Source organism: Pithys albifrons, chromosome 5 (assembly GCF_047495875.1).
Source record: "Pithys albifrons albifrons isolate INPA30051 chromosome 5, PitAlb_v1, whole genome shotgun sequence".
NCBI lineage: Eukaryota > Metazoa > Chordata > Aves > Passeriformes > Thamnophilidae > Pithys > Pithys albifrons.
Genome location: NC_092462.1, coordinates 52,150,199 through 52,175,510, shown reverse-complemented (window position 1 = coordinate 52,175,510; position 25,312 = coordinate 52,150,199). Strand labels below are relative to the sequence as shown.

The window sequence follows — 25,312 nt, the reverse complement described above, 5'->3', positions numbered from 1 at the left end:
CAAATAAGAGTGGCAAAATGCAGTCCTACCGTTACTTACTTTCATTTTAATTAAGAGTGGTGATCTGAAGGTTTTATTTTGAAGAGAGTATTCGAATCTAAAAGGCATACATTTTGATGTGGGATAGTGGCCTGGCTCTTTAGTAAAACATTTTACAATAAAATATTTCCAATTTCTTTCCTTTTACATAGAAAAATTTAAAATAGCAATTTACATGAGGAAAGCATACATGTATAAAATCACTGGGACAATTACTTAGAGGAATTTCAAGCAAAGACAGTTCCTTTAAAGATAAAATACAACATTGCTCTGAAAAAAAGTTTATTTGCCGAGGCTCTTAGAGCTGGGTGCACATGTTGAGTTTTGTAAATACATACACAGACATTTAAGTACAGCAAGACTGATTCTCACAAGTGAGAAGCATCTCCTGTAAATCTCACCAACTTCCAACAGGATGAGGAGTGGTGCTCTGTCTGAATAGAAGCCTGTTTCAGTTGGCTTTTTAATAAACTGGAAGCTTGTTTTATGCCTCCAATAGTTAAGAATTCTGGCCAAAAATCCTTGGAGAAAAGGTCAGTGTTGGAGATTATATAGGTTTCCTTGCAGGTTAAACATACTGATGCTGTATTACTTAATCTGTTCAAAACAGTATCCCAAACATAAATGTACGTGGAAGGCAAAAAGCACGCACAGAGTGCTTGTCCCAGTGGCATCTTTACACAGTGTTTGTGGCCTGGACACCATTACACATAATAGGACAAATTCTCTCAGCTTCTCTGCTGTAGTTTCATTACTTTACATGGCACTGCAGTGATGTCAAAGAAAGCTCTGGCCCAATCTTTAATTATTTTTTACACATGCTCCCATGCTCAGGAGCACACTATTCCATAGAAATTCAAAGGCCAATTACACAGAATTACAGAAGCTTTCTTCATGTCTACACTGTCCCTTTGCCAGGAGGCTTAGCTGGCTGATCATTTACCCTGAGGAGGAAAGCCCTGTCTCCGTCAACCATGATCTGATGTGAGATTTTTCTTAGAGCCCATTAATGCAAACCTTTTTGCGCTTTAACATTTAGTCCCTTCAGCTCCAAAACTGAAGTGCTGATGGAATAAAGGTTTGTAGAGTAAGGCTTTGAATTCCCATATATCTGTTCTACTGACCTTTAGGGAAAGAAGCTTCATGTTGGTAACATAAAAATGTTCTTTACATTATTCTCATCAAATTGAACAAGAAAAATATACAGTGTTGCTTTTCTGTACATCTTTAAAATGTTTTTAAATTAATGTACATAAAAAAGTCATTCCCATGTGCTACAATGGGAGATGTGCACAGGTGTGTGCACAGCCACACATACACACACATAAACATACTGCACATACACACAAACATTAGAGGGAAAAGACATGCCATATGTAGTCACCTGCAAGGTTGTTATTCTACAATTGCAACTAGTAGATAAGGATGAAATGTTAAGAATTGCTGACAACATACAGGTGAAAAAACCTGAATAATTCAGTACATGTTGTGTACCAAAAGTTGGTAACCTTGGTAACTTCGTGGGATAATTTCATACTGTTCAATATACATTACACCATGGGTAAAAACTTGTTAAAGTACCAATTATTAGAAGACTATACCAGGACAGAAAATTCTACCAAGTTCTTATCAAATTTATCTTTCATAAAATCTATAAGTAAATATCTTGTTTCAGAACATATTTTTGACAACATACTGAATAAGATACATATATATATGAACAAGACTAAATTAACTTTTTTTTGGTAGTATAACCTTCTGTGTAAAGTTTCAAATATATAGGGCAAAGCTTTGACACTGGCAATTGTCACATTCACTTATGTGCGCGCGCACACACACACACACACACACACACACACACACACACACACACACACACATACACACACACACACACTAATTCTAGTGGACAATCTGTGCTTTTGCCAACAACCCTGAAAACTATGTTAGTGGTCCCAAGACCAGACTAAAAGTTGCTCTGAACTCAGGGCAAATATAACATAATTTCTATTTTTCATGACATAACTAAGTTAATGGTTCCAACCATAATATAACTCTCAAAAGCATACTGGAGAAGAAATATCACTTAATCTAAAGAAAGGTCAGTAACTCTCCATTATTACAGATGCTCTGGGATTTTCTTTTTCCTTCAATGCATATCAGAAATCACATAAAAGAAATTAAGATCACTGTAACAGAAAGAGACTGAGTGGAATGTTCACAGTAATCAGGCATTGGAATGGGCTGCCCAGAGAGGTGGTGGATTCGCCATCCCTAGAGATTTTTAAACGCAGATTGGACGTGGCGCTGAGTGCCATGATCTGGTAAAGGGACTGGAGTTGGACCAAGGGTTGGACTCGATGATCTTGGAGGTCTTTTCCAACCCAATCGATTCTATGATTCTATGAACAACCAAAAAACCCCTGCAATGCCTTACCATTATTCAAATTACACTCTACTAGGAATTGTAATAACATACAGAGGAAAAATTAACTTAAAATTGAAGTTGCTAAAAGCAGTTCATGAAGATTACTGCTGAATGATAATTCTGCTCTATATAAATCAGAAAATAAAACAGTATTGAATGGGGTTTAGGAGTAATCTGGTCACTTCGTCCATTTGGTCATGCAAGGTTTTAGCTGCTGAACTTCTCCAGTACTGAATGCTCTAGTCCACTGGTGGGGCTGGTGGTTCTTGTCCCTTGGGGTAAGAAAGGAAGAAAAGAAAGAAAAAAAGCAGGTACAGGATTAGAAACAGTGTTTCACATAAGAAGATTTAGCTATGAAAGAACTCAGAAGCGTTACACTGTGCTTCCTTTTATGATCTTTCAGTGCCTCTTTAAATATTTAAATGCGCATCAAAGCACTGTACTGTTTCCTGCATTGACACAGATTTTTCTAAAGATCACCTTCTCAGTTTCATGCTGTAATTTTGTTTACTGACTTTTCTTAAAGCTGCAATTGTCCCTTTGCACATAAGAAGGCAGGAGGCAGTTCCAGTGAGGTACAGACAGTGTTCAGAGGGCATTACGTTCCATACTTAAGTCACCTCTGTCTGCTCCATCCCAAGGGAAAAAATGGAAGGAAAAATGACTTTAATTACTATTATAGAATCTCCCTTGAAGATGTACTTACATGATGTTGGCTGGTTGGCTTTCCGGCTGTGTTTGATCCTCTTAGATTATTCGGTCTCAGTAAGAACAAAACAAGTGCAATCACCACCCAGGCCATCATTATCATGGCAAAGCTGATGCCACTGTCACTGGAGGAGTTTGGTCCTGGCACTATAGACAGGGAAAACTCAAATTATATCACAGAATGACAGCACAGTTCTTTACTCCAAATGAAAACAAAAATGCAATGTAAGTCTCAAAAAAACCCCCTGAAATACTTTTCAATTGAGTTTTCTGATTAGTCCCTCATTTTTGCTTTCAGACAGTAATTCTTCATTAGTGTTACACTGTTCTTTCATCACATTTCTTATTAATTTGAAAAGAGAATCTATTTTTTAAGATTTCACTGGTGTTTTCACAATTATAATGAATTTTTCTTAGTTCATATTTACTCTCAGTGAACAGGAGATGACAAATACACACTTTGTGTTTAAGAAATCAAACTCGATTTTTCAAAAATCAAACTTAATGCAAAATATATTGATATGGAGAAAAACCCCGTATGTAAGTTGGTATTTGTTTTTGCCTCAAACAAATAAAAGAATAAGACTAAAGAGATGAGGGCTTAGACTCCATTGTTAAGCACACACAGAGAACATGCTAATTCTTCTACAAGAAGGGATAAAACTAATGGTTATCAATTTGCTGACTACTTGAGAGTTTGTTTGAGTGTCAGTGTCAATATGCCAGATCTCCATGACAGATTATCCAGGTCATGTGGCATTTCTGTCAGCATCAAGAAAAAGGTATCGGCCAGAAAGGGAAAAAACACTGTAGATACATTAAAAAGTGAAGCCCAGGAACACAACATAAGAATTTTACACCCGATTTTCACACAGAATGCCTAAGCCATCAACACATGGAAATAAATGTGAGAAAATCCCCTCAGGCTAGAAATGGGTGGATCAACAAACTCTTGCAAATACCTGCATTTTAAAACAACTTTTCTCCTCCGAGACATAATTTCAAATAATAAAACAGTAACTAATGTTGTCAGCTGAAGTATTAACTAATGTATAGTTAATTACCTATGGTTCCTACATGGATCTTTACCATAGTACATAGAGTTCTAGTATCTTCATTAATGATCCAGATGATCAATTAATACAGAGGAATAAATATAGAGCTATAATGAGTAACCTTCAGAAAGAGAAGAGTTGTTCTATTTTATTACTGAAGTTGAAAACTTTAACAGCCATAAGACATACTCTTATCTGTCAGATCTTTCAGCTGTCTCAACCCATGTGGATTGTCTCATTACAGAGTCAACTCTGGATTCAGTATTCGTTCAAAGTTGTTCTTATTTAACATTTGCTAGATAACTTACAGTGAGCTGCTGGAGTAACTTCCTTGAAGGGTAATGCTGACACCACAGAACCGCTCTCATCACCATCATACTGGGTGTCATTTCTAACAGAGACTCTGCTGTGGCAATGGTTTGTTCCTAACACAGCAGAGGGGCATTGCTGGGAAGCTCATGGCTATGCCATTCACCACACTGCCGTCCTGGGAATAAGGTTCCATGAGTTGGGGCTGTGGGACTGATGTCCTTGACTGACACCACATGCACACAAAAATGCCAAGAGGAAAAAACTTACGTGTTATAGAAGTTCATGCTTCTCACAACACAAACACTACCATTAACATGTATGAGTAAATGAAACTGCTCTTGCCTTTGCAGTGTCCAAAATATAGACATTTCAAAGTTGCCAATGTAGGGGAATTTTATGATTAGAAGCACATACAATTACAAGTGACAGTTCCTTTAAAGATCTGAGTGAATAAAGGACATTGTATATGAGGAGAAGGCATAGTGCACAGAAAGTAAGTAAAAATGAATCTCTCACATATTAATTCATTCAGAAAGCATATGGAATTGCAAAGGTAAGAGTTTAGACCTCCAGTTTTGCTGAGCAGAATATTATTGATATCAATAAAATATATCAGTATTTTAAATCCTGGATGAACTTTATATATGCAGTCCAGGAAACTAGCATATAATTTGGCATGCAAAGAACAACTGCTTTAATTTGGGGCTTGCAGAAAACATTAATAGCCACTCTGAGACTACCTTCAGCAATAAGTAAGAAAGCCTTAGGCACTTGCCTTGACACCTGTGTATATAGCACAGCAGAAACTTCACAGATTTCACAGAATATTCTCAGTTGGAAGGGACCCATAAGGATCATCAAATCCAACTCTTACATGAATGGCCCCTACAGGGACTGAACTCACAACCTTGGTGTTATTAATACCAGGCTCTAACCAGTTGAGCTAATCCCAGTGTTTGGTAGAACATAGAAAATTCTGCTCATCTGTTCATTAGGATTCCTCATACAAGGCAGAGAGAGAGGGACTACTTGGACTGCCTTCTGGAATTTTGGCTGAACCTTGGTGCCTTTAGGGTCTGTGGTTAAACAAAAGTTGGGGTAATGCTTGGTCAGCTGATGCTACAGGTCAGGGAAGGGAAGAGAAGGAACCACAGAGGGAGAACACAGGCATTCATGCAAGACACAATTTCTTCCAGCCTGCATTGTAATATGGTTTAGATGGAAATAAATGTGCTGAAACATGTTCTGAACTAAGTTAAGCAAGACAACAGCTGAACTAACACAGCTTGGCCCTGTACTACCTACTCAAGGCATGCCAGATACTGAAACAGCCACAACACTGTTTACACTATTCAACAACTGTTAAACCCACATCTGTCACAAATGACCGTGTGCTTTAATAAAGATGTAAGATATTTCAGAATCTGTTTCTTTAATATGTTAAGGAAATGAGGATAACAAAGCTTCACACAGCTGGGGTGAATCACACTTTTCAAAGCTTTGCATCACAAATCAAGAGAACAGACAAGAAGCTGTTTCAGATACTGGGCACAGTTAGAAGACAACAATCTTTTGCTATAAAGACCTCCATCCCTGAGATCACAAAACAATCAGATAAGACCAGCATATGGATAAAGAACACTTGAGTGAAGCTGAAACCAAGCAGGATGTAATTCATGCTGATGGGCAGAACAGAAATCTTTTTTAATCGTTTCGCAGCCAGAGTGCCTTTAACTATAATTGATGGTTTTTTGCAGGTAATGTAGAAGTCAATTTTTGATTCCTTGAAGAAAAAAGTTATCCTCCAAGAGCACTGTCCTAGTTACAATCGCCAGGACCAGTTTATCACTATGTGGGTGTAACCAAAATGGTGGATTCTACACCCTCTGTCTCATTTCTCATGAACTGTTTGTTCATAATGGATCATTTGCAGCAGCTGCCCAGGGCACACCTGACACCACAGGCTACAAGTGGATGTTAAAGACCACTGTGAGAGAAGGGAGTGTCCCTGTCTTCACACCAATGACTCAGCTGTGATAACTCCCCTCCGGGCAGGCATCAGCACCTTCACACCCAGCCTAAGGGGTCATGTCTGCTAATGGGCCATCAAAGATTCCAAAAATATCCCAGAGTTAAATCAGCCACTGTGAAACTCCCCACCCTGGGGGAAGTACTGGGCATTCCCACCTGAACCTAAGCATATATAATCTTGGGGTTTTGGGACTTCTGGTACCACTCATCAGATCCAGAGGAGGAGCAAAACCTCAACAGGACTGTGACTGCCACTCTCAGCGACACTGTGACCATCATCCTCACCAGCAGGTTTTCCTTTCCCTGGATTCAGGGGAACTACGTGGCATTCAGAACAAGAGCTAATGAACACCATTCTGTTTGTGTCCCAGGGTGCTGGGTTATACGTCTCATTGTCATGGGATAAAGCAATTTTTCCTCTGTATCGCTGTATTTATTGTAATCTTTTTAGTAAATTGTAACTCTGATTTCGTAATCTCTCTTGAGTTGGGTTCATTTCTCCTGCCAGTTTACCTTTAAACCAGGACAAGCACCTACGGATGGTATTTTCTAGTATTTCCAGATAGACAGAAGATTGTCCTGTTCTGAGATCAGTGTTCCTGCCACCACCCATTTTGATGGATGGATCTGGTTATTAACCTCCAGTGCCCAGGAGACACCAAGTAGTACAGAATGTTGCAGCACATACTCTCATGTCACTGAGTAATGTGAAACACAGTCTGTAATCTACCTTTCCATACAGCACTGAAACCAGCCCAAGGTCTTATTTTCAGAGTGTCTGATTCCCTGGGCCCAGCATACCTACACAGCTACATACTTCTGAAAGAGCCTGTGCCCTTGTGGTTTCCTGGGATTTTTTTCTCGGTGCAGCAGAAAGCATTATGAGGAGCTGGTCTGAGACTGTGGGATTAACTTCCATGGGAGTTAGGGTGAATATACCTGCTGCTCCAGGTATGAGCCACAATTCTTGGACATGCTTTTTCCTACAGAAACAGAGACTAGGCCACATAAATGAGTCTTCTCTCAGAGAAAGATGGGAAGATGGAAACAATCTTTTAATGTTCTCATTTAATGTTCTAGAAGGCAGTCAAAGCTATTAAAATTATGAGTTTGGTAAAATAATTTCTGAATATAAAAGGCCAACCAACTCCTGATTGTGCAACTGAAGTGTCAAGAATACAATCTTAAAACATAGTAAGTACCTGTGTTAAATACTCCTTATGAGAACTTAGTTCTCCTCTTAAAGTGCTATTTTTCCTTCAGAGTGAGATTGTATTCTGAAGAAAGGAGAGATTATATTTCTTTTATTGTAAAAGTATATTCCATGTAGTGCTTTTGGTCTGCCATCTCATGGTAGAAATATCTCCTTTTGGATCTTTTTACTCCATTTAACATCTGCATGTGGAAATGCAAAAGCATGCTCTCTGACTTGTGTCTTCCTCTTTTCATGGTGTTTTAAGCATTGTCTGTTCTGAGAAAGAAAGGCAAAAAATGGTATGAAGAAAGGTATCTTACATATGAGTCATCAGGAAAGACAAAGAGCCTGTGGGACCTTCAGCAGATAATGCCTGCAAGCTGATACTCTTAAACCCAGGGATAAGGAACCTGAAGAAAGCCAAAAATAACTTGAACAGAGGAAGGGAGAAGGGAATTACCAGAAAAGGGAGGGAAGAGTTGGCAGACATTTCATGCTGTTAGGTTGGCTGCTGTGACTCTCCTAGATGAGTACAACTCAAGATGAATCACAGCTACGTATTTAAATTACATGGAAATTTGGGAGTAGGGTAGACAATATTTGAGACAGTAATCTCTAACCACATTACAAGCTAGCAGAGCACTGAGAAGAGTGTTGAAAATATGAATGAGGCAAACTGAGGTCACAGCATCAGAGAATTGCTAGAATAAAAAAAAACGCAGGCAGCGTCCTCTCATTTCCTTTGACACAGAAGGCTGACTGTGAAGGGCCATGAGCCATCAGGGCAGATCAGTACCAGCTGGGATCCTCCCTGAGCTTGATGAACCGCTGATGTTGCAACTGCCACACATGTCAGAGAAATTCCACACTCCACTTGCATTAGACAAAATTCAGAAAAGAATTATCACTTGTTCTTCATTTCAAGGAAAACTGCAAGATCTTCTGATTTGCTGAGCATAAACAATCCCAACAGAATATTAAATGTGTTGCCTATTCAAAACTTACAGCCTTTTTTTTCCTGCAAGGCAGCCACTGAAATGAAGGGAACAGTCACCAGAGTCTGATACACAGTGTAACATCACAGCAGATACTCTGACAGAGAACAGCCATCAGAGAGCTCAAATGCTTGTTGAAGTGGTGGTCACATCTTTCTGTATGCTTCCAAAAGCACTGGTCCTGACCCTGGCAGGAAAGTCTCTGCAGGGTAGTCACTACAGTAACATAATGATGCCAACAACCGTAAATAAGAATTTATAGAAAATAAAAGAAAAATGTGAAGGAGGAAGCCCTGGTACTACTGCTTTGATATGGTTCCAAAAATCTAAAAAAGAACTGAAATCCAGGGCTACAAAAACAAAGCATGCTCAGGAAGATTCAGCTGAGGGTGTTTCTGAGAACTTCCAGCTGGTAGCAACAGCGTAACACATGACGCTGCTGTTAGACTGGCTGAACCCCAGCCCTGCCGTCTCCCAGAACAAATCCACATACATCTCATCAGTTATTCCACAACCCTGCAACGTAAGAATCTGTGTATGACCACATTCCCAGCTGTGTTTCCATAAGGAAGACCAAATCCTGGGAATGAGCAAACAGGTGGGAGTGAAACAGCTCCTTCATCCAGAGGTTCTGAAATGAGGAATCAAAGTCAGTAAGTAACAGGAAATGAAGCTGTGGGACCTGGGGAAGAGGAGACCCACATCAAACATAAGCTCATCACTGTACAGCTCATCAGAACAGGATGAAGCAATGGACAGAATACTGGCCCAGAACTGGTTTAATCTGTCTCTGAAAACATCTCTAGAAGCTTCTCCAGGCTCAGTCTGTTTATTTTTGCCTTTGGCTCCCAGGGGTCTTACAGACTGGCACAAGCACAGAATCACAGAAGCATCATAAAATAATCTTACAAACAGGCAGGCAGTGTCATTGCATCAGCAGAAAAATACCTTTGCTGGAACTAAATTTAAGGGAATATAATAACATAGGAGAGGATTTACTCTATAATTTTTGCTTTAGTTTCTGAAACAAACCACTGGTTTGGAACAATTGCTGCCAAATTGCTTGCATCTGCACAGACAGTCATTGCAAGGATCTCTTTCAGGATGGAAAGCAATTTGTCACAAACTATTCAAATCTCCACTGTACTACAGCTTGGTAACATGAAAGCTATCCCACAAGCTTTGTGCCTACACATATCAGAACTTACTCATTTATACAGATTTTAGTCTAAGAGCTTCATAAATATTGATGACCCAAGACTCCCAAAGCTTGAGTGAGGATGACCTACCTACCACTGCTTGGTTTTGACTGACAACAAAAGCTCAGAAAGCTGCACAGCCTGTCTGTGCCTACTTCCAATACAGAAATTACTTGTCTCTCCTCTTCTGCCCCTTTCCCTCTCCTACATGTCTGTAATTAAAAACAAACAAAAAAAAAGACATAGAAGTCTAAGGTGTGGAAGACTAAAAAGTCTGCCTTTAGACAGGTGCATTTGGAAAGGAAGGGTGCTGGAAGTCAGACTGCATAACCTGGAAAGCCCGTAAGGACTAAGCCAGCAGCACTCTACAGCACCTGTGCCACACTCTTTTTTCCAGGTTTTACGTGGGATGGCTCACAGTTTTCTCCCTTCAGCCCAGCATGGCAATGAATCTGTGACTGTTTCACACTGGAGGGCACAGAGCAAGTCCGAGCTAGATGCCTATCTCTGAACAGGTTTCACAGGGGAGTGAAGAGGGAGGAATGTAAGAGTGAATGAAGGTATGCTCTCTTCTCCCCAGCATCCTGGAAACTCTGCCTGCACTGCTCCTAGATCTGTAGAAGACACTGGCACCAGTAGCTTTTGCTTCCAGGAACCCTGCTCAGGTGCTTGCTGCTCCCTCTAAGCATTGCAGCAGTCCTGATGCAAGCTAATTGGGCGAGTTCATATGCTCAATTGGTAAAGCAATTTAGGAAAAACAGATCCACTTCATTTTCATTTATAAGCATTTGGCAATGTTCTCTTTAGATCATGAAAAGTGTAAACACAGTGCCTCAGGGCCAGCTTTCATTACTGCATAACCTCTGCATAGCTATGCCTCACTGCAGATGCTGGTAATGTTTGACTGTCCTGGTCATGCTCACCGTTTGGGAAAGGTTTTTTGATGTATTTTGCAGCAAATTCCAAGGAGTGTACACATCAGTCCTCTGCTTCATTAACTACAGCACCACCAAGTCAAGAGAAATGCAGTCACGGTGTATGTCAGCTTATGAGTCAGAGGAGACAGAGGAGTAGAGGGTTGACAGTACTGACAGAAGTCACCCAGCCCCAGCCGAGCACACCTGTAATGTGGGGGTGTCTGTGCTCACCATCTCGTCTTTGCTGGTTAGGCTGCTGTGACTCTAAGGAGGACAAATAAAGCCTCCTCCAAGTTTTCCCCTATCACTCCCCAAAATCCTCCCATTTGGAGGCTAAAGGTAAGATTCAGTAATGCTTGGGGCCTGATTAATGGTCTGTTGGTCTATGGACACCTCCAGGCTTCTCACCTATACTGCTTCCACACAATACTTCCAGCACACAAATGTCCATTTGCATTACAGATTCTCAGATATTACCTTCCCAACATATGAATTTTATTACTATAGTATGTGTTTTAATGTAATATGTTCATATAACATTAAATCAACTGCTGCATTTTAGAGACCTGTCAGACTGTAATTTAATTACTGCTGTTTATTTTACTTGTGTGCACCTGATCTGAACAGTTACTCACATTCCTGAAGGCATTCTGTGTCTGTGCAGTATGACTGGGACTGTCTCAGCTGAAACAGAGAAAAAGAAACACATGACACTTAGCAATGAGTCTTGGTCAGCTTTTCCAAAATAACAATTTTTAGTACAATGTCAGAGCACAAATTCAAAATAAGGAAGATTTTAACTGATCCTTTATTGGATCACATTTCGCTTATGGTATGTGAAGAATCCTAGGTATGGAGAAAGTTTCTGAACACTATTTACATAATATCTTTACATCACCTGACTACAATGTTATTGCTTCCATACAGGGTTCAGCCACTGAACACCTTTCAAAATTCAAGTCAAAAAAACTGCAGTGATACAGACACTATCATATACAGATATACTCTCCATACATATTTTGGGATTTATAATGGACAGGTGTTACTACTATTATCTCGATGAAGTAACATTCAAATGCCCTGTGTGATTACATCACAATAAACAATCAGACTATGATAATAGTTATGCACAGGTAAACTGAATTAAAATTTCATATTTAAACTTCGTACTTACTATTCTTTTCCTCTCTAAGAGATTTTTTTAAGTAGGTTTTAATATGTATTTTACTGTTTTTTCTCTTTACTGATGGGTAAAAATTAAAATGCTTTTAGTGACTGCAATGACTATTTACACTTACAGACTAGGTAAGCTTGTCATCTGCATGAAAAGTCAACACTGGCTAACCTGCAAATCAGTGTAACTATTTTAGAAATAGATTCTATTCTCTTCTTAGGAAAACCACAGGGATTATTGATAAAACCTTTAAGAAGTACAGAATTGTCACAATGCCTTGGTTAGAAGCTGACATTTGCTTTTTGACAGGTTTTATGACATAGCAGTGTCACAAATTCCAACACTTTTTGTCACAACAGGCTAATCTGTTTATTATCAGTGTAAATATATCAATATTAAAGAGATGATGATGCTCTTTATAGAAGAACTACATTAATAACTTCCACAAAACTAATTTCCCTTTGTATTAGCATAACTGACGTACTGTACACAGTCATGTTATGCAAAGCACATCAAGAAAACAGACAAAGAACCAAAGAAAACATTTGGAAAAGTCTAAGCTCCTTCTTTTATCATAATGATTTTCAAATGACTGACACATTTAAGAAAGAAAAAAAATGTAATTCGAGATTGATCACAGTCATTCTTTCATTAATATATGAAGATCTACTAGCAAATTTACTGAGAGGATAAAGTAGTCCCTTAGCAAGGAACTGGGAAGACTGGATTTAACCTTTCAGTTATTTCTCTATTTAAAAACGACAGCAGGGGAAATTCAAACAAAATACTTCTACTATCCTTATTAAAGGAAAAAAACCCTATCAAACTCTGCGTATTTCCTGCCCTTCTTATATAAAAGTAAAAACTCATTTTATTTTAAAACTTTGGAAGTAACTTTCAAAGGGAAGGTTTTACATTAGCAATAGTACCAGTTTGGAATATTTGACGCTGAAAGATTTGTGAACTGGGGGAACTGGATATTGCTATACCCGTGTTTTAAAGAGATCAGCAACATAGTTATCTTCTGTTTGTGTGTTTCATTCTGGAGGGGTCTTAATTTATAATCTCTCCTTAGAACACAGTTTACAGGTATTCAACACAGAATGATAATCAGAATAAAAACAAGCAATAGATGTGTGATCAGAAATGCTGTACAAGTATAAAACTTCTCATTATCCCTCTGTCCCCAGGATGGCACAGATATGAAACACCACCTTGTACTGCTCTGCCTACAGTACCAGTTATATCCCATTCTCAGTACATTCCAAATACAACTTCTGTAAAGCTCTAGGACAGCTCTGTGAGCCAGGGACCCGTGTAAGAAATCTGGTTTTAACAGGCTACATATTGTCCTCTTGGAATGAAACACAACAGTTGATGCAAAATGAGCAGCACCAAACCCAGGTTTTTCTCAATTCACTGTGCTGGTTTAAAGATAAACCAGTGGGAGAAATGTACCCAACTCAAAAAGAGATTACAAAGACAGAGTCACAATTTACTAAAAAGATTTCAATACAATGATACCGAGAAAATTTGGTTTTAACCCACAAAAGCCAGATGCATAACCCAGCACCCTGGGACATGAACAGAATGGTGTTCATTAGCCCCTGTGCTGAGCACCACGTGGTCCCCCAGAGTCCAAAGTAAAAGGAAAGGAAAACCTGCTGGTGAGGATGATGGTCACAGTCTTGTCAAGAGTGACAGTCACAGTCCTGCTGAGGTTTTGCTCCTCCTCTGGATCCAACGAGTGGTACCAGAAGTCCCAAAACCCCAAGATTATGTATGCTCAGGTTCAGGTGGGAATGCCCAGTACCTCCCCCAGGGTGGGGAGTTTCACAGTGGCTGATTTAACTCTGGGATATTTTTGGAATCTTTGATGACCCATTAGCAGACATGACCCCTTAGGCTGGGTGTGAAGGTGCTGATGCCTCCCCGGAGGGGAGTTATCACAGCTGAGTCATTGGTGTGAAGACAGGGACACTCCCCTCTCTCACAGTGGTCTTTAACATCCACTTGTAGCCTGTGGTGTCAGGTGTGCCCTGGGCAGCTGCTGCAAATGATCCATTATGAACAAACAGTTCATGAGAAATGAGACAGAGGGTGTAGAATCCACCATTTCAGTTCCAGCCACTGTAATTAGGATATTCAGTCAAGTCAATGAGTTCCTAACTCTGTAATTCAATACAAATTAGTCAAAAGATAAACAATCCTGGTATGTGTATGAAACGCTTAGATAAGTTGACTGGCTAGGAAGGGTAATGCCTTTTGCTGAAAGAATGTTTCTTTTACCAATTAGCTCTCTATTCATAACTACATCATTAAGGAACACAGTAACTGTTGGGAAAAAAATCACATGTGCAACATTTCAGACATTTCAATAGTCAGCTAATTGAAAAAGAGCAATTACCAGGGACTGGAAATAAATAGTCCTTTGTATTCAGATTTTTCTGTTCTGATGTGGAAGGAGAGTTTGGATGAAAGTTGGTGGAACCATAGTAAAAAGCTGAACCAGACTTTACCTGTTCTCAACAAAACCCTCAAAAAAACTATTCGAATACACCCAATGTTTCTCAGACTGGGAATGCTACAGAGCTGATAAGAACATTTTGAATAGAGAAGTAATTCTTTGAGTATGTTAACTCTTACATACTTAAAGGCAATACTATTCATGATGATTTTGGTTTTATTCATATTTTAGAGATACTTGTAATGTCAAAAGTGTGATTTAATGGAGATTAGTAGTTGACTGCTCCATCTGACGTGCTAAAGTCAGCAATAGCCTTTCATTTTTTCCATATATTCTAAAACAGACCCTTAACAACACACAAATTAGGTGAGTGAAACATCAGGGCATATTCAGCAAAAGAAGAAGAGAGTGTAAAATGCTACAAAACTAAATATTTATACTATTTTCTTCCATTTAAATGGAGACTTATATCTGAATTTTTACATTCTCTGTGCAATTTGTCATTCAAATATAATAAATGGCTTAGTACTTATGGGTCAAATAACAAACTAATTTATCTTTTATTGTCCAAAATGATGTAAACACAAATTGTAAATAGCATGAAAGATAATAGAGAGCTAAAAATAATAAATTTTTTTCAGTTTTAATACAGTACAAACTTGCAGACAACACAAGTAAAAATAGATTATAAATGTACATTATTTAAAATACAAATTTCTTTCCTCCAAGTACATTTAAAATCTTGAATAGCCTATTTAAAGTAATTTAAAGTAATAATACCTAAACCACAAGAACTCTTGGTCAAAACGAGTATTTGGTTTCTGTGAAGCCCTTCATAATTTCTTAAAACAGGCAGCAGTGGCTGAATCACAGCAAATCAGTGTCCGCTTTCTGACACTGTGAATGTAAATCCAACATAATACAAAGAGAAAAAGAAGCCGAGTTACTTTTAGGGGTAAGAGAGAAAAGGGCTCTTCCTCAGTCTTTCCCCATGAGACTCAAATTTTGCACTGCAAAAGTAAAAAGAGCACATTTCAAATGGCCCCTCATTCCTTTCTTTTCCTTAATACAGTTTTTAGCTCCAGTTCATACTAACACAACAGTGTTTAGATCCTGCTCCCTTAAGTCTATTCATCAAGCACAGTTTTAACATGCCATCTTGCGGATCAGCAGCACCTACCCAGCAAACACCTGAGACCTGTGCCGTGTGCTACTCCTACAACAGATGCCACGTAATGCCAGGAGTCTGCACAGTCCTTACACTCCCCAGCTGTGAACAAAACATGAACAGTCACAGTAAGGGGACATTGCTTTGGCTTCTGGAAACTTTTTTTGCAGGGTCACCATATTAAGTAAAGTTTCTGTTTTGATTGTGGTTTGGGTTTTGGGTTATTTTTTTTGCCTGTGCAAACCTACTAAGGGCACACAAACATGTCTCTGTGTGGTGAAACCAGGGTGGGAACTTTTACTGTGTGTTGGCTGCTCCACAAGATCGCTGAAGTCCAAGTGAAATAGTAGTTCAGTGAGAACAGCTTCATCTACGTAAACAGAAAACTTGTTTTTCCAGCACAGTGACCTCAGCCACTGGGACCATTTCAGTCTTCTCATGAAAGAAATCAAACTACTTTGCATTTCCTGTTCATCACAGATAGCAACTGTGGAGAAGGAAATTCAGACTTGTCTCCCTTCACAGTAACCCTGCTTCCTCTTCCAAGGAGCTTGATGAAACTTCAGATGAGTTTTCAAAGTTTGCACCCCAGAGTTCTCTGGGACTGGTCCTGGAGTCTCTGCTCAGACAATTTCTTTTCTTTTTAAATAAAGTCAATAGCATATTGCCTGAAAAAGATTCAGAGTTCCTATCTAGTGTGAACACTTCTTCTTTTCAAGAGTTACATTTATTATTTAAGAGTTAAAAAAAAGACAGCATATAAGTATCAGGAAGATACTGATGATCACCAGTTTGTCATTTTTCAGAGGAAACAGTGGCATAATGTTAAAACTTGATTGTAATAACGCCAAGGTCATGGTTCAATCCCCTGTCTGGGCCACTGACTTAAGAGTTGGACTTGATGATCCTTGTGGTCCCTTCCAACTCAGAATAGTCTGTGAGTCTGTAATAATCCCTGCCCAGAGGCATTTTCCAACTCCAGAAATGGTGTCCTGAAGAGGTAACAGAGTAAGAAGAACAGGACTAGTGGCACGAAGAAAGTGCACTAATCAATGCAGTCCGGTGTGAGTGGCAGATGAGATGAAAGTAAATTATTTATGTCGGGATAATTAAAATAATTACCTTTTAGAATAACTTCTGAGTCAGTTCAAAGCAAAAATACACCCGCAGAAAAGACATGAATGAAAAATTAGTAAGTTCATGAGACAGGTCAGTCAAAGACCTGCATACAAGAAATTGTGATGGAAGAAAGCCCAGAAAGAGGTATAAAAGAAACAGACAAAATAGGTACAGAGATAAGAGAGCAAAAATGGATAATAGTGCCAATGAAAAGGATAGATAAGCAGGAAAGCAAGGACAAATAACTAACTTTGATTTATTCCATTAAATTTAAAATGGAATTATAAACACTGTTGATAGAAAATTTTATATGATAACAAGAGCAAAATATCATCCCTTGTGAAAATACTTTTTTGTCGTTTAGACCAGTTGTAAGCTCTGGTTTTGCTCTCCAATGATTCCAGAAGATGATGACACCATGGCATACCCCTGACTGCATTCTCATGCTTCTGGGTAATGAAATCATTGTTTAAGCTTGTTGGCAGCCACATCTGTTCTGTCCAAAGTATATAAACAGTTTAGTAAACAACATGATAAATAAATTGGTACAGGAGGCTATGCCAGTTCTGAATACAAGCCAGGCTGCAAACTGAATTGTAGCATTATCTGTAGAGGTCAAATTTACAGATGCAATAAGTGACACACACATGATTCTTCTACAAGCTGGCAAAAAGAAATAAGAGAAAAATAAGAGGAAAAGAATGGCATACTAATGGAATTAAATTGTATCTTAAAACTACATTAGATTCTCTCAGAGGAACAAAAAAGGAAAAAGTGAACACTGCTTTCCCCATCCCTTAATCTTCTATGTGTATATGCAGAATTAAAATAAAATGATGGTTTATACAAGGACAGAATGACAACCTGCAATAAAGATATGGACTCTGGTCCTGTGAGGTGGCAAGTAATTTGCTCTCCCATTGTAAATAAGAGAGAAGGATGGTTGCTACATTTCAGAATAATATTCCTAGACTACAAACCAACTCTTAAGACCCAGTATCATCAGCCAGTTATGACAGAGGAGAACATTAACTTTCATAGTGAAAGACATGGCATTTTATGGAGGAAGATGCATCAAATAAACAAGTCAGGAACCACTGCAAACTAGAGCCCTAATCTGGCCAAGAACACGTTCTTCCCTTCATTTTCTTTGTTTCTGGGATTGCTGTTTCATCTTGGTGTCACACAGATCCTCCTTTTCCCCACTTCCCTCACTTTCCTACAATTGCACTTATTAGTACATCATTTCACAATTTTCCTGGCCTTGAGGACCTGTGATATCATCAATATCTTCCTCTTAGTGAACATAAAGCAGAATGAATTAGCAGAATAGGGATAATCAGGGAAAAGGAGACGAAACAGGGTGATGATCAGGATCATTACAAGGAGCTCACAGCATCTCTGACTATGTGAAATACTAGACAACTGAGACAGAATATGACACAGTATTATGACAGAGGCATTTGAAATCATGCACAAACAACATCTGTATCTCCCAACAGGACACTGGCAAACTTATATCTGAAATACAAAACCAGAACACATGTAGGCTTTGACCAAACAGCTGAGCATCTTCTGCCACACTATGCATATCAGCAAAAGAAAAGGGTATTCCCACATAGACAGCCTTGAGGAAAAGACTTAAAACTAGCAGTTCCAACAGGTAAGTATGGTTTGCTCTAAGTGCTGATTACATCCACTTGTGGTCTGAGAGAAAAAGCACAATTTTCTCCTTTTTCCTCAAAAGAAATGGCCATAACACATCTCTGATCATCAGAGTTCACCCATTCATAGTACAGGTTATAGCTATGAATTACTTCTGAAGTATCAAGCTGACAGAATTTCAGTGCATGATTTCCTACACTGCTTGCAATACACTATGCATGGTTTGACATGGTCATGAGGTGTGACCGAGACTTAATTTTTTTTTCCTAAATACGTATTGGTTAACAAGCAGCAGATTCCAGCACACTACAAAGCTCAGGAATGGGAAACTTAAAGAATGACAGACACCCTCAACTTTCAGTTAAGTCCTGATACCTAACCCCTTACAGGAAAATATGGTCTTCATGAGACATGGACCTGAGTAAATAACATTGTTCATGGCTCTTTTTTGTTTTGTTTTGGTTTTTACTTACCTGTCTAGAGATAGTCTCCATTTACACTTTGATCTAGAAGTAGTTTCTAGGTTACTACATGTATCAGCAGTATGTGAATTCTGTAATAGTTTTGGGGCCTTAGCTTGTGAATACCAGAACCCTGAGTACCCAGTGATAGGCAGAAAAAAGGAAGTCAGTGGAGCAAGAGCAGTCAGGAACAGTCTTGCCCTCTGCCATTTTAATCCTGTGTTTTACTCTTTTGGCCCAGTACCTCAGGAGGTGCATCAATCTTTACCCCCACATCTCTGAGGAATGTCAGCTTCTTGTCCTAATGAGCAACCTAAGGTTCAGCTGTTGGGAAAGTCCTTTCTGAGCCAGTTTGAACACCAAAACCAAAAGGGGCACGTGACAGTAAAATGCAGTTTCCTGCTCTTGAGATTGTTGGCTAAGAAGCGTTACAGACTAGAATCAGCAGCACCTGCTATAAAAAAAAAATCAGAAGGCAAAAGCCATGGAACATGTGTAAGAAGTCTCCAGGGCAACCCTCATATTTAAAGGTCACTTTAGATTACCACAAATGTATTTGGTATAGTTCTGCTGTGCTTGCAGCAGAAGGCCACATCAGTAGAGTAACTCACTTTTGATGGTTGCCTCAGGGACTATTCAAGATGGGCTTAGCTGTGCTAACATTTTGAGAGCTTTCCAACCATTTGCAGCACACAACACAGATATATTTTAGTCATCTGTGTTTACTCTGTGCTGTTTACACGATGTCTCCCTCAGCTGAGACTCGTGGCTATGCCGGGTACGATTTAAAACTATGCCAGTTCATAATAGTAAGACTCTAAAATGACCTGGCCAAGAGAGTTATGTGGAAACTTGGTTGACAAAACAATGTTTGAAACCTATTATGTTGAAATAGTTCAAGAATTTGTAACTTTTGCTATAAAAATTTAGTGACATGTTAAAATATTAGAGAGATTAAAATAAAGAATAATTTGCTTTCTATCCCTCAAATTTTTTGAGCCATTTAAGCCTTCTGATATAGCAACATAACTAGACACGGACCGTTACTTTGCAATTAGCTACTGAAGATCCAAACACATGGTTGTAATTCCTACAGTGGTTTATAATTACAACTGCTGGCAGTCCATCAAAATGGATCCTTTTATACTATAGAATTAGAAATGTTATGAGTTAAAGAACATATTGCTCATTTTCATAAAAACTGGTATGAGAGAATTCTGACACCACAGTTTCTGTAAAGCAAATACTGCTGTGCCAGGAGAAAAAGGTGACACGAAGTCCTGTGTGGTACTGGCTTGCTTTGACATTTCTGGCCAGCCTAAGCAGTCACATGCAGGTTTCTGACTTCATGGAAGATGTTCTATGTATAATTATCCCCTGTCACCACATAAACTGTGTTTTCAGTCTAGTTTTCAGACTTGAACTGCCCCTGGGCTATGATCAGTCATGGATCAGCCATGCTTACTCAGAGAGCATCAATGTCCAGGGGAGCAATAAAGAGGAATCAGATTTTTATATTACAAAGCAAGTGAAAAAAGCGGAAATAAAAAGGCTTAAATATAACATCACCCTTATCCAGAGATTTGCTGTCTTCTGCCAAAACTCAGAAACAGTTTCCCCCAGATACCACAGAATGTTCTTCACTGACTTTCAAACACTTATCCAATAGATTCTTCCCCAAAAAATTACTTGATGCCATTTGTTGTTCTTCATTCCTGAACTTTAGCTCTTCTTGTCAAAGTAAGTTTCGCAGATGGAGGAGACTTAACAGGAGATAAAATTGTGCAAACTAACAGACCTGTCATTGTCTTGACAACTCTTGTGGATTTAAAGTCTTGTGGTATTTTTCTTCTATACTTACATTCTCTTATTGAAGCTCCCAATTATCAGCTCTACCCACAGAGTAAATAATGAACCCAACATACAATAATTTGTTACACAGCACCACCAAATCATAACAGATAGTGCCATGGCTATTAACATACTAGAAATTATATTTTTGTAGGCACAGCCAAAAAATTTAGATTTTTAGTGTTTCCTAGGAATATTTGGTATCATAATATCTGCTTATTATTTACAGTGGCCATACTACAGACATTTACATGTGTAAATGTTCATATTTTGACACAAGAAGAACCCTGAAAAATCCCCTTGAGGAAAATGATAGAACATTCAGCATAAAACAATTCAATGACACTTCAGCATGTATATATAAATTCTAAGAACTGCGTGTATGAACAATATCTCCCAGTTAACCTCATGAGCAGCAAAATACCTTTAAAAATATTATGGGTGTTAGAGATCCACAGTTCACAGTCTATAAAATCTTCGTGGTATTATGAATTAAGAAGGAAAAATCCCAACAAAACAAAGCCCTGCTTAGTCAAGCAAAATGAAGGACAGATAAATAATCAAGCCACATAGCTTAGCAAGATTTGGACTTTTTTTTAAAAACAAGCAGCTTTGTTTGTAATTTTCTGTGGTGTTGCTAACAGTAGAGAGGAAGAAGTGTTTAAATGACAACAGATTCTCTTTTTTCATTGTATAAGCATTAATCGTACTACAAGACGAAGTCTGCATTTCAAGTAAAGATTTAAACTATATGCCACATAAAAACCCCAAAGTAATGTAATGTATTCAACCACAAGTTGTACTTTGAATGCCAAATACATTTTCTAAGAGTTTCAAAGTAAATATACCAATTAAATTAGAAGTTAAAAGTATAATGTTGCAAAGTAAAATCAGAACTTCAAGTTCTAGAGGCAGACTTTTTGACCTCTTGCTTATCTTGGAAGAGCAGTGTCATTCCAATCTCCCATACAGTTAACTAACAGCAATGCTGTGTATTTGAATATGTATTTTTAACTCTGCACGTAATAGTCATGACTGAATACATCATGACCACTTCATCAGCAGAAGCCTTAATTCTTATCAGTGTTGTTCTAGATAGGTATAAACAAATTAATCTATAAAAATTAGTTTACTTTAACACAAACGCAGGCTAAAAATGTACAACAATCATGAGAGTTTTGCACAGTCTCATTACTGGATTGAAGGATCCTAAAAGTACATTTTCACAGTAGGCCATCTCCTATAATTACAGTATTATTCTGTTACATTTGATCTCATCTGTGAACCTCTGGATTTACAATGCTCAGTCTGGAGATAATTACAAACATCTTCTTATACAATTGGCTCCAAAATCCTGACAAGTACTCCCAGCTATAACACCATTCAAGTGTGCCCTGGTGTGGTTTATACCTATCCAGATTAAAAAGAATCAACCTAAGTATGTAGAGGGAACCATTCTGGGCACACAGTGTGTTTGGATTTGTTTTTCACTCCCACAGACTGAACAACAACAGATTTCCTGGCTTTCTTTATCACAATGATTTCGAAGAAAAGGTTTTAAGAGCCATCTTTTAGAGGCAGTGGACACCCAGCTGCAACTGAGACTTGTGGGGTTCAGCAACATTGAGAATCAATATCCAAGAGTTCTTTTTAACACAGATAGTAAAATTCCTGTTTGCTTATATTGTGTAAGATTGACTGACAAAACAACAGCTTAAAAACTCTTACTGAAGCATAAAAGTTACAGATGCAATAATAAAGGTTTAGCAAATCTCCTGTTAAAATCATGTGACAGGTTACTTGAGGATAGCCTGGCTGCTGACTGAGACTTCTGAGACTTTTCCTTTCTAAATTCCGCTGAATTATCCTAGCTAGTGATTTGGTCTTATAAATATTTAGGAGCACCTGCTTTGCTCTTTAGGATAGACGAAATCTGGCATTTCCCTTTACTCCTCACAGTTTCAAGTGCTAACTGATCCTTTTGGAAGAAGGACATGGAGCAATGAACTCCATTCCTGCAACTACACAGGAACACAGACTGCTATTGGTGACTGCCCAAGAGTGTGCACTGTGACATGCTCTGTTCACATTCACGACACAGGAGCCAGTGTGCCTCCAAATGACCCATCTGCACCCACCTTACACAGCACGGAGCAGCCCAGGTACAAAATCTCACACAGATGTTTGTATCACTTCTGACTTTGGCCAAAAATCACCTACATTGTTTATATCCAGCCACAACAAAGAGAACTGGCTGACTGGTGCCATTTCTGTCAGTATCTTTTAGCAAAAAAGGAAAAGATAAAAAGTGCTGAATGGGGGTCAAAATTCTGAACTGTCCTGGTTTAGATTTGCATCTAACAAGCCTCAGGGAAAAGGGCAGCCAATATGGATCCTCCTTTCTTCCTCTCAACTCCCTGAACGTAGTGCTAGGGGTTCCTTTGACACCGTTTTAGATTGTGTCCAGAAGCCTCAAGGTCCAGAATCAACAGAGCTGTGGAATATGGCATAAATGTCATGTTGAGGACAAAAAACTCCATCCTTCTTGGGAAGGAACACGTGTACAAGTATCTATATGGGGACATCAGGGAGAGCTCAGATGATTTTGCAATTATGCAACTAACTGGGAAGCAGAAGCTAGAATGGCTGGGCCTGAAGTAAGGGCTCCACAGAAGACAACTGTTTTCTACAGAAGCCTCAGTTTTCTGCATCCTTGTGTCAGCAGCACTGACCTTTAAACAGTGTGTAAGTAGATTGAAGGATGCAATTACACCACCATGCTCAGCACTTTAAACCTGTATCTGGAATACTGCATCCAGTCTTGAACCCCTCTACACAAAACACATTTACGGACTGAAGTGAATTCAGCAAGAGGTATCCAGGGGCTGGGGCATTTGCCTTGTAAGGAAAGGCTGAGGAAGCTGCACTTGACTGCCCCAGAGAAGAGATGATTTTAGGTGGATCTAACAGCAGACCCCAGTACTTACAGTGAGATTTGTGAGAGGACAGAGACAGGCTTTTCACAGCACTATATAGCAGAGGGTATGATACATTCAATTAAAGCAACGGATGGAAAAAAATTCTGTATTACAAAGACTGTCAAATATTGGGACAGGTTGCCCCAAGAGGCTGCAGAATTGCTATCCCTTGAAGGTTTTCAAGACTCGGCTGGAATAAAAGCCCTGAATGACCTCACTGTTAAATTTGCTTTGATCAGGAGGTTGACCTAGGTGATCTACTATCCCTTCCATCCTGAACAGTTCTGGTAACTCCAACAAATGGATGCACACCCCTTTCACTTCTCGCCTCTCTAGTTCTCAAACCAAGCTGTTGACTGTTCAGCAATAAGAAAGTATGTCAATGTGTAATGACTTTTCACTATCAAGACAGCACTGGCTGTACAACACTTGGGAATTACCAAAGGGAGATATAATTTCCTATAAAGCACATGGAATCCGCTATACAGACGTGCTCAGTTTGTCTGGCGTCCTTATGAACTTTGCTCAGCTGGTCACTTCACAGATCTGGGCTGTCTGACAACTCCAGTTTTGATGCTTAGCCCAAGGGACTCACAGTCTGTGAGATGACGAGCTCTTGTAATTTCCTCTTGTCCTGAGTTGTATTGTTTGCCTTCTGCTGCAGCCACTGATGTAGCCCTTCCACTGAAAGAGCCTGGTCCGGAGTATTTTGGCTCCCAGCGTGGCCTGTGTGTTTTGGAGACTCCATTCTCTGTGCATAGGCCCAGGAGTGCAATGTGAGAACACAGTGACACAAGCTCTGCAGTGCCACATTATGGACGTGGCTGATGAACTCTGCTTACCCTGAGCAGAGGAGTTCTGGAAAATGTGGTCAGTCAAGCTCCCCAACAGCAGCTGGCTGGCTTTATGTTCTCCCTCTGGCGTTCCAGATGAGATAGTGCAACAATGCACTCCAAGGCTAATAAAGAGTTATGTTCAGAGTGAACAAAGACTACATGAGTGCAACCCACATATTTGCAAGAACAAGTCATATATACCACTTGGAAAGTGCTGTTTAAAAAAAGTTTCTTCTTCTGTGGATGTATGCACATAGAAGTGGTTTCATTTTAAGGACAAGCACACAAATGGAAGGGAAGCTATACAAGGAACAGCTGAGGTCATTTGGTCTGTTCAGCCTGAAGAAGAGGAGACTGAGGGGACACCTCATTGCAGTCTAAAACTTCCTTGTGAGGGGAAGAAGAGGGCCAAGCACTGATCTCTTCTCAGTGGTGACCAGTGACAGGACCTGAAGGAGGAGCAGCATGAAGCTGTGTCAGAGGGGTTTAGGCTGGATATCAGGAAAAGGTTTTTTACCCAGAGGGTGGTTGGACACTGGAACAGCCTCCCCAGGGAAGTGGTCACAGCACCAAGCCTGACAGAGTTTAAGAAGCATTCGGACAATAAGCACATGCTGTGATTTTTGGGGTTGTCCTGTGCAAGGCCAGAAGTTGGACTCAATGATTCCTGTGGGTCCCTTCCAACTCAGGATATTCTGATTCTGTGATTCCTTA

At 39.2% G+C, this 25,312-nt stretch overlaps 1 protein-coding gene across 3 annotated transcripts in view; it reads right to left on the bottom strand.

Annotated features, from left to right (window-relative positions):
* Positions 1-1,419: 1,419 nt before the first annotated feature.
* The window catches only part of SMIM14 (small integral membrane protein 14), a 58,843-nt gene continuing 34,950 nt past the window's right edge, over positions 1,420-25,312 (bottom strand). For all 3 annotated transcript variants that reach the window (XM_071556615.1, XM_071556614.1, XM_071556616.1), the window contains exons 3-5: positions 11,515-11,563; positions 3,174-3,322; positions 1,420-2,739 (exon numbers count right to left, since the gene is read on the bottom strand). In XM_071556615.1, the coding sequence (XP_071412716.1) occupies positions 2,707-2,739; positions 3,174-3,322; positions 11,515-11,563 (231 nt within the window). In that variant the 3' untranslated portion in view covers positions 1,420-2,706. The remainder of the gene's footprint in view (positions 2,740-3,173; positions 3,323-11,514; positions 11,564-25,312) is intronic.